Source organism: Nyctereutes procyonoides, unplaced genomic scaffold (assembly GCF_905146905.1).
Source record: "Nyctereutes procyonoides isolate TBG_1078 unplaced genomic scaffold, NYPRO_anot_genome, whole genome shotgun sequence".
NCBI classification, from domain to species: Eukaryota; Metazoa; Chordata; class Mammalia; order Carnivora; family Canidae; genus Nyctereutes; species Nyctereutes procyonoides.
The window spans coordinates 23,234,428-23,247,775 of record NW_026575132.1 but is presented as its reverse complement, the minus strand read 5'-3'; the positions used below and the strand labels follow the sequence as shown (position 1 = coordinate 23,247,775).

The following is a 13,348-nucleotide window of genomic DNA, read 5'->3' as shown; positions in this document are numbered from 1 at the left end:
CAATGCTGATGTGTGAAGGCAAAGGAGCTGGTCAGGAGGGAAAGGATGAAAATAACAGCAAGAGGGAAGAAATTACTACTGGACTAAGGTACCAGATGGGACAGAAAATGGCATCCCAGGACAGAGGTGAAAGGACTGACTGTGAACAGGATGAAGTACCCCCTCCACTGGGACTAGAAAGAAGGAAATGAAGGCAGATGCAGCAGAGGTATATTTTTAGAGATGGGCCACAGAAGCAACGAGTTCCCACCTATGGGCCTCTCTCTCTTCTCTCTTCCCTGTGATACCGTTATCACCATCAGAGTCCTCAATGTGCCAGGGACATCCTGAAGACTTTGTAAACTGTTTCCTCACCACTACAGTATGCTTGCTATGTGTTAGCTGCTATACTGGGGTCTAGACATGCAACAGTCAACAGCATATATTACTCAATCAACCCTCATTACAACTCCATTCGAGTTATTCTCATTACCCCTATTTTTCCATGAGGGAACTGAGGCTTAGGGTGGATAAACAACTTGCACCTCAGGTCACACTGCAAAGCAAGAAGACTGACTCACATAGTCTGACTCTGGAGTCTGAGGTCCATACCAGTAAGTAACCAGGTGAGAATGGCCACTGAAGGTAAGTGGGGAGGATTTTAAGGGACATAACAGAGAGAAGTTTAGACTAGATCTGCCCAGAGACAAAAAGAAATCAAGATCACATACGACTTAGTTGCACAAACGGAATTAGACCTTCAATGTCCCAATTCTTGTGTTGAAGTTCCCTGACCAAGAGATGACATTCTTGTTTCAAGGCTGCGCAGCAACTCTGAGGGAAGCAAGGCTTTTACACGGGAAGGGCAACTGTACATTTCTGGACTGCTCTGTCAGACGGTGCTCTTACCTTCTTGAAGAAATCATTCCTAACCCTCAGGATTCAACCAGTCCAGCATGAGTACTAGGTCTTCTCAAATATTAGTATTTTAATGGATGATACTACTATTGCTTTGGGTTCTGACTCTTGCCTTCCTTCTAAATAGTTCAAACTGCTTCAGTATGTGAGTTCACTGTTAAAATATCTCTTGAGATGAGGCTGTTTTTAGATGGAGAAACTCTTATAAAGGTAAATTAACCAAAATCAGACTGAGAGTGGCAAAGCTGGAATAAAAACTGGTGGTTCCCAGCTCAGGATTCTTATCTTGGTCTGACAATCCTGAACAGACACCTGCCCACTCCTCAATCTCAGTGCCTCACCTCTACAATGGAAATATGCACCGTGAATACGGAGATGCTGAATAAACACAAAAACATAGCCAGTTGTTTGTAATTTTTCCCCAGTAGGGAGACCACCTCTAAAGCCGACTGAAGCCTCATCATTAAAATTGAGGGGTTTAAGAACTTTGAAGAAGCATCTGAGTCATTCTTCTTAAAAATACAGGAGCTACTCAATAAATATTTAAGTGAGTCATTTCTGCAGTTCTTAAAAACCTGTAAGATTTCTGAGAAGAAAGGGTCGAGAATAGGAGTGTGAGTAGGTGTGTGTGAGCGAGATAATTCCCAGGCCCCAGGCCGATAACTTGGCAATGTCACAAACCACTAGGGGAGCAAAGCAAAGGCCACAAGCTCAGGCTTCCCAAGAAAGAGTGAGCAGGAGAGGAGGAACAGAGCTGAAGGTGTAACCGCTGCAGGGATCAAATCACAGAACAACAGTCTTCTGGGCCTTCGTGGTGTGTTTTTTAACCAGCTAATTTACATTTTAATCAACGGGAGGAGGGTGAAAACAGCCCATTTCTTTCCCACAACACCAGAAGGTAATCAAGATCATGAACTGGAGCTTTAATACTTAGAGAACAGCCACATGACTGCAGTGAGACCAGAGCAAACCTGTCTCAATATTGTATGGAGCTGTTCTGAAATCCTATTCCAGAGGGATACAGTAGATGAGGATAGCAGAGGGGAAGTGGATTTTTAGTGACAGTCCTTCTAGCCAGAAGAAGGCATGACAGAAAAAGAAAAAAAGAAAAAAAAAAAAAAGAAAAAAAAAAAAAAGAAACCTACAACTCTCCAGGATGTGTTCTGAATGCACATGATAGACAGACTGACTATACTAATCCTGTCATTTTTTTTTTTTCAATTCTGAAAAAGTTTGGGGTATTAACCTTTAAAAAGTCACAGAACACACAAAGCTTTCAGCTTGGAAAATAAGTCACTAAACTAGTAACTTACAGAACCTTGTGATGGTTTCTGAAACTTATTCGATACTCCTCCAACGAGGTATTTACAAATAATACACTTTACTTTGTCAATGAAGATACAGGTGTGGGAAGGAAATCAAAGAAAAAAAAATTATGGTCTAAAACTGAATCTTAGAATCTCACTGCTATTCTCTGATAACAGCCTCCCACCTGAAAAAACCTTATGACCTCGACCCTTATCTTTTCATTCCAAGCACCCTACTTTAAAGACAGTAAAAGTTAGTCTTAGATATTCAGAAACTGTTTAGCTTTCCTATTAAACGTAAATCACTAAGAATGTGATGCTGATCAAAACATCAACAACCCGGAAGATAGCTCTAAATTCCAGGTAGGAAAAAAAAAAAGTTATAAACTGCAGATGAATTTGTAAGGATAATATATCTACAATGGATAGAGAGGAGAAACCAGCATTTTCAACGCAAGGGTCAAACATCGAGAGGTTTCTTCCTTCAACCACAGACCCATTTGCAACCCTTAATTCCAGAGCTCCTCTTAAGACTGCCCAGTCTTATGTACTCCAACGTCAAGTGCAGCAACTACATCGAGTACTTACTTGTCTTGGAAAATGTCCTGAGCAGTCACTTGATCCTTTTTCTTGATGACTTCAGTCAGAGGGAAAATGGTCTTTATTTTAGAGAGAGGAACCTGACATTTAGTTGTCACCTCAGTGGGGGGGTCCAGCATACTCAAAATGTGCGGCTGAATTGGGGGCAGAGGCTCCTGGGGATGCAGAGCACGGTGCAGCAGACACTGTGGGAGAGGAAGAAGGGTTTTAAAATGTAGATGTAGACATCATACACAACTTCACTATGCTTTCCTGATCAGAGATCCTCCACATTAGCTTGGGAGGGCTATAGGATTCCTACCACATGTAACAGGGAACAGAGGTGGCCTTGGAAGTACCTTGGTCAGCAGGACGCCAGCAACATCTACAAGCAAATGTAAACCAGGTCCAAGCCTAGCAGTGCCTTCAGCTGGAGGCCTCCTAAAGAGGCTCCTCTTACAGACCGAGGCTGCTGCTTCCACCGCCCAGATAATACTCGCCCAGACAATACTCGAGGCTCTCTAAGACCTCATTCCAAGAGCCTCCAATCCTATCTGCTCCCCTCAGCAGACTGCTTTCTCCCTTGCGTAATCTTAGATGACGGTGTGTGGTGGGTGAAAAGGGGCTCAGTGAGTCCCGGGAAGACAGGAAGAAGTCTGTAGGAGAGCTCAGAGTACTGGTCTGTCCCAAACCTCCCAGGGTGCTAAGTTTGGGCTCTTCTCCACTACCTGACCCACTTCTGTCCATGTGCTCTCCCAGCACCCTTCCCTGGGGACCATTCCCTCTCATGGGGGCTACCACCATCATCTTCCAACTGGTCTCCCTGAATCTACTTTCATTGTTCTGTATAGCCAAAGCTACCTTAAAACCAGCCCTTCCCATACCCCAAGTCCCGCATACCACAGCTCCAACATGCCTCCTCCATCTGCCACTGTCCTCCCTCACTCTCACACCCCAGCTAGGCTGGGCTCTCCCTGTTTTACTCCCATACCAAGTGAGGTCCAGTCTTTGGGACCTTATGTTTATCGCTCTCTCTGCCTCATTGGCCTTCTCTGAAATCTCCACAGAGTTGGCCCGTTTTCATCCTTTTGTTCTTTGCCCAAACATCACCTCCTCAGAAGAGGTTTACCCTGACACCCTGTGAAGGAGCCCCTCCACTCTCATCCTGCTACCTAGCTACTCTTGCTATCACTCCTGTTTTATAGTTTGTAAACCATTTGTTACTACCTAAAATTATCTTATCAATCTTCCAGTTTACTTGTTTATTAACCTTCCCTCTAAAAAGGAGAGCTCCTGTCTTGTTTACTGCTGGATGTCAGGTAAAAAACAGTGTATGGCACGTAATAAGCACCTACAGGGATCAGTTGAAGCACAACGTAGTCTTTCCCAGGACTCTATTTGTTGACACAGGTGTCAGGAAGTGGCCCCAAGAGCAGGGCCAAGGTCAAGACCAGGTTGACCTTGCAGGTTCTGTGTTGCTCACAGGAGTGAAAATCTGGACCACAAGCCACTTCCATTCAACTACCTGTACTGCCTTCCATCTACGAAGCTAGGTTTTGGCAATGCTGTTATCTGTCCAGAAAAGTAAACACTCTAAAAGGAGTACAGGAAGGTAAGCAAGAATGAAACTATCAATTCACTGACCTTTTCTTTCCTTTGCTAGAGAATCATTCCAAAATTCAGTTGGAGAATAAGGAAGACTCCTACTATTCCCACCTTTAAACGACTTACACCTTGGTCAATTTAAAGAGAAAAACCCAGGGAGCTGAAAAGTTCTCATAATTCAAAACACTGTTTCGTATCACAAAGGTACCTGATGTATACCACCCCGTGGGCGGTTTTCCTACCCTGTAGAAAACGTAAGCTAGAGTCTCCATTTTAAAAAAACAAAAAACTTCAGCTTAAATAGTAAACGTCATCTGAGTTGACATCCTCTAGAACTTTCACGTGCTGCCCCCTCATCTCAATACACCAAACCACACTCTTCCTTCTCCATAGTATATTCACTTGTCTCAGAATCTGATTCCAGCTGTCCTCTTTCTTAATTACTCGACATTCCCTTGAGCGTCGGTAATACCAGCTCATTTAATGTGAGGCAAAAGGAGAAACCAAAGTGATCCCAAACCCTGTGCATCTACCCCAACCTTCTTCTGCATAATTCTTAATTCACAGTGCTCTTCCTCTGGTTATTAAATTATCTACATAGTGTAGAAAGCCCCTCAAGGTGTAAGGAGTAATCCAGCACACACACAGCAGACTTCTCACATAGTCTGGAAGATTCTGTGATATTCAATGAACATTTCTGGGAAAAGAACTAGAACGAACAATGGATAAATATTCTACTCAACCTCCCTACTGAAAAAATATTTCAGATCTTCAGTATGAATTCCAGGCAATTCCTTCAAACGGTGTCATCAGCCTACAGGAGATGTTCTGAAGCATCAACCACTCATATTTTTTCAAAAGTCACATTTTACATAAAATTAAGCAGGATATTTATCAAATGCATTCAATCAAAAAAACCTTAATTCATTTAAAATTTGAGTTTATGAAAAAGTAACACTTTTTAACAGTAGAAGAGCTGAGATTACAACCCTAACTTATTTCTTTTAAGCAACTGTTACTCCTTGATGTGATTTTTACAGTTTGAAAAAGACTAGAAAAAAAATTCACAGGCCACATGGTTAGCTCATAAGTTACCAATATGTTGACTTGAGCAACACCGTATCAGTGATTTAAGAGGCAGTTGCTATACTATGCTTCCCCAAAAATGTAGTTTTCAGCATTTCTTTCCAAAATTAGAATTAAATTAACCTGTTGTTAACAAATTGATGGTTAACCTCTCCCTCCTTCTGCCCCCCACTCCCAGGCCATTTACTCTCCGCTAAGAATGCTTCATGTATAAAGGAAGTCTTCCTGGACCCCAACATCCTCCTCAGCTTCCCGCCTCCTCCTCCATCAGGAGAGCTTTCTTCTCCAGCACTGTACTACTACTCCACTACTGGCCCCCACCCCACTACTCCACTGCCCCTGGGCCCTCAAAGTCAGCAAAGGCTTCATAACAGACTCCAAAGGTCCTCAGCTGTGCTCGCCCTCACTCACCAGAGTGCAGTGTCTGACTTGTGGTTTTGTCCTTCTAGACACACTTCACTCCCTGGGTTTCCCAAGGCACCAGCTTTTCCTAGTTCTTTCTACCGCTCTGATCTGGGAAGGCTGAGGGGGTGGTCGGGGCTGGAGGGGGTGGTGGTGGTAAAAGGAAAATTTCATTTTGTCATTCAACAATCCTTCTTTTTCTCTCTATCCTTAGTTATTCACTCATACGATAGTGTTCAGGACTCTGTTCTCCCTTCTTCTCATGAACATACTCTCCCCAGGTCATCTCGTACACTTCTACTTCTACCCAAATGAAGAGGACTCTCAAGTCCTGAATTCTCTCCCGGGGTCTGCATCCCTATTTCCAACTTCCCACTGGGTGTGTCTGTACTGGGATGACCGACAGACAGCTGCAATCTAACACATGCAAAAACACATGAATTGCCTTTTCTCTCCGTTCATTCTGTATTCCTCATTATCGCTTACAGGGAGGCCATCCTTCCATGCACCCAAGCTAGGATCCTATTACCTCCAATTTCTCTTTCTCTTCAAATACATCCAGTCCTTTAGGTCCTGTCTCTTCTGCCTTTACATGTTCCTTCTCCGTTCTCCCTGTCACTGCTGTAATTCAGGACTTCACGGGGGCCACTGCAGCTTTCCTAAGTGGTCTCCTTGCCGTCCCCACGTCACCATCAGAGCTGGTTTCTACAAATCTGTCATCCGCCCACTGACAAAACCTTATAGTAACTTCATGCTGCTGACAGGGTAACATCCAAGTGATTGGCTCCTCACAATTCACCTGAGATTTACCTTGCCTGCCACCTTTCCCATCATTTCCCCACACAGCCTATTGTGCGGCTAAGTGGACCTATATCTAGGGGCCCTCAAATCCAGCACCCTCCTCCAGGTTCCCATTTTTGCACATGCTACTTCTGCCTGGCATGTTCCCGTCACATCCCCTTTCTTGTTTAGCGAAGCCTACCTTCAGTCACCCACTTGTGAGAATCTTTCTTCTACAGTGTTTTGTACCCTTCACTGTTGTACCTATTGGTTTCGCATCTCCACTCCTCTCGCTCCTCTGGGAGAGTCCTTTCAAGCAGTGTGCTTACTGTATCTTTAGCTCATAGCACAATGTTAGTACTCAATATTTGTTTAGGGAAAAAAAAAAAGAGAGAGAATTCAATTTATAAATGCCATAGCAGTAATACTTCTATGTACAGATTCATATTAAAAACTCCCCCATAAAAGAAAGCAAAGTGGGTAAGACATAAAAATCAAAGTTGCCAGTGCCTGCAGCTTTGAAAGGTAACAAATACCTATGTCTGTGGCTTGTTATCTGTTCATCTAAACATTTATTGAAGTCAGACAGAACCCAACCTAGATACATCTGCCAAGTATGAGAAGTTTCCATTTTTCACCACAGTGACCAAGTATTTTTGCAAGTTTTCCACACCAACTGGTCTGTTCCTCCCTTTCCTACAAATGACAAAAAGCTTTAGGTCTTAAAGTCCACTTGTCAAAAACACCAAAGAAGTTTATACAAGTGGTGTACACTTGACTACACTTAGAATAATGAAGCATTCACTGAGTCAGCCCTTTACATGTTAAGCTTTATATTCTAATTTTAGAAGAAAAGATTTGTTTTCACTACTTAAGGGAACTGTAAGCATCAAAACACCAGGCAGTTTCAGTAGGAGATCCCTTGAACTATAACATGCCCTGATATGGACTTGAGTCAGTTAAGGATGCTTTGAGAAAGGGATGATCGGTGGTATCTCCTTCATCTCCCCCTGCACCCCCCTTCGCCCCTGCAAGAGGAGGACTTCCACGCCTCTGTGGTGAAGACCATGCCTGTAAAGCTGCTTGTGATGTTCGCCAGCTCTGTGGGATTCAGAAAGGCTCTGTCTTGCTGCCACCAACTTCATCTGAGCCTAGAATATTTCTTCAGCCCATCCCTCTCCTGTTTTAGCACAAGTCAGCTCTCCTATCAGCCTTCCCAGTTTCCCTTAATCTAATCTCTACTTTTCCAATTCCTCTGTCCCAAGATTCAGAAATACCTATTTAATAGTTTTCTGTATTTTAGTTACTCTTTAATAATTTCATACTATAACCTTTTCATCTGACTTTCATGCTACCTTTAGTTATGAAATTTTTGACAGATGTGGTACTGAAATATTCTCTAATTTTTTTTTAAGATTTTTAATTTATTTATTCATGAGAGACACACAGAGAGAGGCAGAGACACAGGCAGAGAGAGAGGCAGGCTCCATGCAGGGACCTGATACAGGATTCGATCCCAGGACCCTGAGATTGTGCCCTGAGCCAAAGGCAGGCACTAAACCGCTGAGCCACCCAGGCGTCCCAGTTCTTTTCTTTTCTTTTTAAGATTTATTCATTCATGAGAGACACACACACACACAGAGAAAGAGGCAGAGACACAGATACAGGCAGAGGAAGAAGCAGGCTCCATGCAGGGAGCCCGATGGGGGACTCAATCCTGGGTCTCCAGGATCAGGCCCTAGGCTGAAGGCAGCGCTAAACCGCTGAGCCCTCCAGGCTGCTCCAATCCTAGTTCTTCTCTATTGTTATTATACAGTTCACAAAAATTCTCCTACTATTTGGATATAAAAAACAAAGTCTCATTCATATAGAGGACAATAGTCTAGAAAAGGCATAAAAGAATCATCTGCTTTTTTATTAAAAAACTAGTCCTAAAAAACAAAAACAAAACCAAAAACTAGCCTTCCCCCAGAAAAATAATTTTTTATGTATCTTAACTTTACTTCTTTCTTTCTAACAGCTCAGAGTATTTTTTTTTTAGTAGCAAGAGGAAGGTATTATTCTTCCATTAAATAAAGCAACTGAAGACTTCAGAGGACAAAGACGCTTGTTTGGAACTGGCCAATTATGCTAACTTTTCACTCAGGTCTCTTTCATTAAAAAAAAAAAAAAAAGACTGGTTCATCTTTCCTCTTTTACCTGAAATAATCTCTGAAATTGAGGATTTGGGATTTTGCTGGTTGGAAATAAGTCTTCAATGGTGTCCTCCTTTTCATCTTTCTTTATCAAGCTCATGGAGTCAATCAGAGCATCAACAGCACTCAGCTGAGCCTCTAAAACAAGGATAAACAGAGTGCACAAAGGAAAAATTATTATCTCCATTGGTCTCCACTAAAATAAGTGCTTTCCATTCAGATACTCATAGCATTACCAGCAGGTTGTACAGTCTGGGCTTGGCCAAAAAACAGTCTATAGTTATGCAAGTCATTTAATCTGAGTCTTCACGTTCTCTTTTGTAAAAAGAGCTATTTAGAATGTCTGCTCTTCTAGGCCCATTCAGTGAACTTTTACAGTGTTACAGCACAAGCAAAAGAGTTTTATTCCAGAGGAAGCACCACAGCCATAACAAAACCCAACTTCCATATGGAGACTCGAAATATTCAGTAAGCAGTGAGTTAGTATATTCAAAAAATTAGTATTAGCTAAAGCTGAAAACCATGAAAAAGAAAAAGAAAATATCTTTGGTGAGGAGGTGTAAGTTTTACAAGGATTTCCTATAACTTATCAAGGTAACTTAACAGGCAGACAGAGGAACCTAACAGGCAGATACCAGCAGAACAGAGGGAGTGGACTCATTCCCAGGTCTCCCCAAGTCATAGGATGAGCTCTCTCCCCTCACAAACCTCACAGCCTGGGTGCACACCTGCGTATGTGTTCAAACTGTTAGAACCTTGTAAGCAGAAACATGACATCTTCATTACCTCCCTCCTAATACCTAACAGAAATCAAGAGTTCCTCAGTAAAAATCTATCAATTCAACAAAAATGGCACAGTCCAAAACAACATGGATGAAAGGCAACACTTTTCCAAAAACACTTCTACCTCAACTATCATGTGCAACTTCCATTCTGCTGATTCATACAGCAGCTCAGCTGTCAAAAGCTCAAGTGCTGTTTTTGGATCATTCACAGCCATTAGGCAAAAGGTGGAAGAGAGTAAGCAATTCTTAAAAAACCCATTGTGCTTCTATTCTTTACCTTTTCAAATGTCTCTTTTACTACAAAATGAAAGAGCTTACAGACTTTTGTCATGATATGTTGCTATCCCATTTTTGGACTTTCCAGGGGAGGTTTCAGACACTGGGAGAGGGATCACCATCTTAAACTGACTACTGCAGGGTCCACCCAGGAATAGGTAAGAGGTTGCACTTGTGTGTGAACATTCAGTGGTTTTCATTTGCTACGTCAGGCTAGTATCAGGCCAGATCACTCTGCAATTGCACATTTCTACATAAGTATCTACTGACATATGCCAAACAGTTTTAATGATCCACTTTCCAAAGGAATAAATGCAAATAAAAATAGGCTAACTCCCAGAAAATAAATCAAGAGGCTAAAAAGATACTTAACATTTTAGATCCTAAGTGAATGATATATGTCCATATGATAATTCCTCAAAAAAGTTTTTTTAAATGTCTATGCATTTAAAGTCTAAAATTATCAAGACGTAGAGAAATAATACTGTAACACAGTAGAGGCTTCTATACATTCAAGTCCATGCCTGACTCCACCATCATGCAGACTGACTTGTTTCTTGAAGGTGAAGATATAAGCCCAGGGCCTATGTGATTCTTGGTTTTTCTACAGTACATTCTTCCTAAAGGATTTAACCAAAAAAACCCAGAGAGAACCCCCTTCTGAGACTCACCTCATGACTTCCTAATTCTACAATGACACAAATTTAAAGTTTCAAGCTTTTTGGTATGCATTCTCTACAATTGGCCCACTATATTTTATTGCAGGTGTCTGAAACCAAGAGCCCTGAGATGGGATCTGTTGTCGGTGCGAATCATCCCATTTGTAGCCAGATACATGATAAAGGCCTTTTCTCATAATGCTCAGAGTAACTCTTAGAAATAAGGGACAAGGAGGCTTGGATGATTACTCTAAAGTACAAAGAAAGGGCAAAGAGAAAAGTTAATCGTCAGCACTTACTTTTCAGTTCCAGCTTAGTTACATCATATCTTATGTAGGACACTAAAGTCATAACTTTGACCCTGCACGTCAATTCACTTCAGCAGAGGGCAAACTGGTTCACAACTAAACAATATACATCATCCATTTCCAACAGGCTGCTCCCTAGATACAAGCTCTAAGTCAGATGGGGAGAAACCAGTGTTCGGAGAGTTCAGGGCAAACCTATCCCTACTATGAAAAAAGATGATGCACCACCTCCATCATCACTGTGGATGAGCATGTTTGGAATCCAAGTAATTCCACCCTGTGAAGTCCCCTGGCCCCAATCAATGACTGCAGGCAGGTAACTTCCCAAGGACAGTCTGTGTTTAGAGCCAATTAATCGGCAAAAGGGAAATAAACTCACCCGTGGGAGTGCATTTCTTATTATTTTTGAAAGATGAAAACATGTATTGTCTCAAGTCTTCCATAAAAGGCAGCTGCACATATATTAAACACTAATGAGAAAGAAAAGAGGTAAAAGCAAAAACCAAATTAATGGAAAAAATATAAAGCTGGTCCCAAATGCCATGCAAGTGGCACAACAAAAGTATTTCAAAAATCAGACAAGTCAAGTCTGGGACTTGGTAAGTAAAGCATTTTGAGTTCTGTTATTTGCTGTACACAACTGTTGAACAGTACAAAGAATATTACACATAAGAGAAAAACTATCAAAGAATACTTGCAAAATGTGTGACCAATACAACAGATGGGAAGAGTCACAGTGCCTGGAAAGTTGATTGGGAAGTCAAGATATTTGCCTTCTCCTTTCTACTTCTACCATAGAAAGTTCTCTGAGAAACAGGAGATGGTCAAGAATCTAGGCCTGGATTTTCAATAGGAGAACCCTAAGTAAACTGAATTTTTCAAGGACCACAACAAAATCATACCCTCAACCTTTCTTCATAGTCTTCATTTGTGAAAACAGGCACACCCTATCCCCATTAAGTTCCGCGAAGTCAAGAAGGGTGAGAACCGAGAGGTCACTGGACTGGGCAAACAGAAGGCTACGGTTAACCTTCAGTGATTTGATTTAATAAGCTCCTTACACACATTTATAATTTATGCTCCTTCGCTGCAACTGAAAGTACAGTTCATAGACCAAAAGCATTAGCATTACCTGAGAACTTGTGAGAAACGCACAACCTCAGGCAGTGCTCCAGATCTCCAGAATCTGATCCCCAAGTAATTCCCATGGCCATAAGTGGAGAAGCACTGTTAGAAGTAGAGGAACTGACATAAAAAAAAAAAAAAATTAACACAAAAGACCAGTGGGATTTACCTCATAGACATCCTTGATAAAAGGAAAAGCCATGCCAACTTGAGGATGAGATCTTCTGTCATAAGCATATCGAACCACGGCCACCATGTCTAATTCATCCAAAGCATGAATCAGGGAGGAAAGTGCCACTGCTGCTGCCTAGTAAGAAAGCCACTGCATTAACACATAGTCAATGTGTGTCAACTTCCCCAACACAATTCAGTACAGCTGACCCTTGAACATATGGGTATGAAAAGACGGGTCCACATGCACACAGATTTTCACAGTACTGTAAATGTATTTTCTCTTCCTTATAATTTTCCTAATCTTTTCTTTTTTCTAGCTTACTTTATTATAAAAGAATATATAATACATGTAACATAAAATATGTATTAAGTGACCGTTGTTATTGGTAAGACTACTGGTCAAGAGTAGGCTATTACTAATTTAACTTTTGGAGGAGTCAAAAGTTACACTATTTTTGACTGCATGGGGTGTCAGGCCCCCTAACTCTCTATCCTCTTCCATTGTTGAAAGGTCAACTGTACTTATAAGATTGCTTTCCACTTAGAAAAAGAAAGTTTGGGGATCCCTGGGTGGCTCAGCAGTTTAGTGCCTGCCTTTGGCCCGGGGCGTGGTCCTGGAGACCTGGGATGGAGTCCCACATCGGGCTCCCTGCACGGAGCCTGCTTCTCCCTCTGCCTGTGTCTCTGCCTCTCTCTCTCTCTGTCTCTCATGAATAAATAAAATCTTAAAAAAAAAAAAAAAGAAAATGAGTCTTTTTGCCTTTACATGGTTTCTACCATGCTTACAACCTGCATTATTAGCTGGTAAAACAGCATAGCTTTATTAGCAATGCTATTTAAAATGAAATGCTTATTGGCAGTTACAGGCTATCAGTACAGCAAACTTCTGAGCTCTAGTGCTGTAACATTTTTATTTAGAGTTTGAGTAAGTTTTGTACTTATCAAAGTTACTCTTGGACCTTCTTGTTGACAACTAGATCAAATATATAGACCCAAAGGGAAAAATATTGAGTACTTTCACTGTTTCAAAGCCTCAGTTGGAGTTACAAGCATTGTAATTTGGAACTGATAATGTAATACAAAACATTAACCTCTTTCTTTATGCTAGACATTAAAGAGGTTCTACTCTCTCTTCTTGGTTGACATCAGAATGAAAATATTCAGAACAGT

The 13,348-nt window shown here is 41.6% G+C and overlaps 1 protein-coding gene across 1 annotated transcript in view; it reads right to left on the bottom strand.

The window, feature by feature from the left end:
* The window catches only part of XRCC5 (X-ray repair cross complementing 5), a 90,117-nt gene that overhangs the window by 46,578 nt on the left and 30,191 nt on the right, over window positions 1–13,348 (bottom strand). Inside the window, exons 11-14 of the mRNA XM_055345294.1 lie at window positions 12,174–12,311; window positions 11,259–11,349; window positions 8,856–8,989; window positions 2,793–2,989 (exon numbers count right to left, since the gene is read on the bottom strand). Coding sequence (XP_055201269.1) covers window positions 2,793–2,989; window positions 8,856–8,989; window positions 11,259–11,349; window positions 12,174–12,311 — 560 coding nt within the window. The remainder of the gene's footprint in view (window positions 1–2,792; window positions 2,990–8,855; window positions 8,990–11,258; window positions 11,350–12,173; window positions 12,312–13,348) is intronic.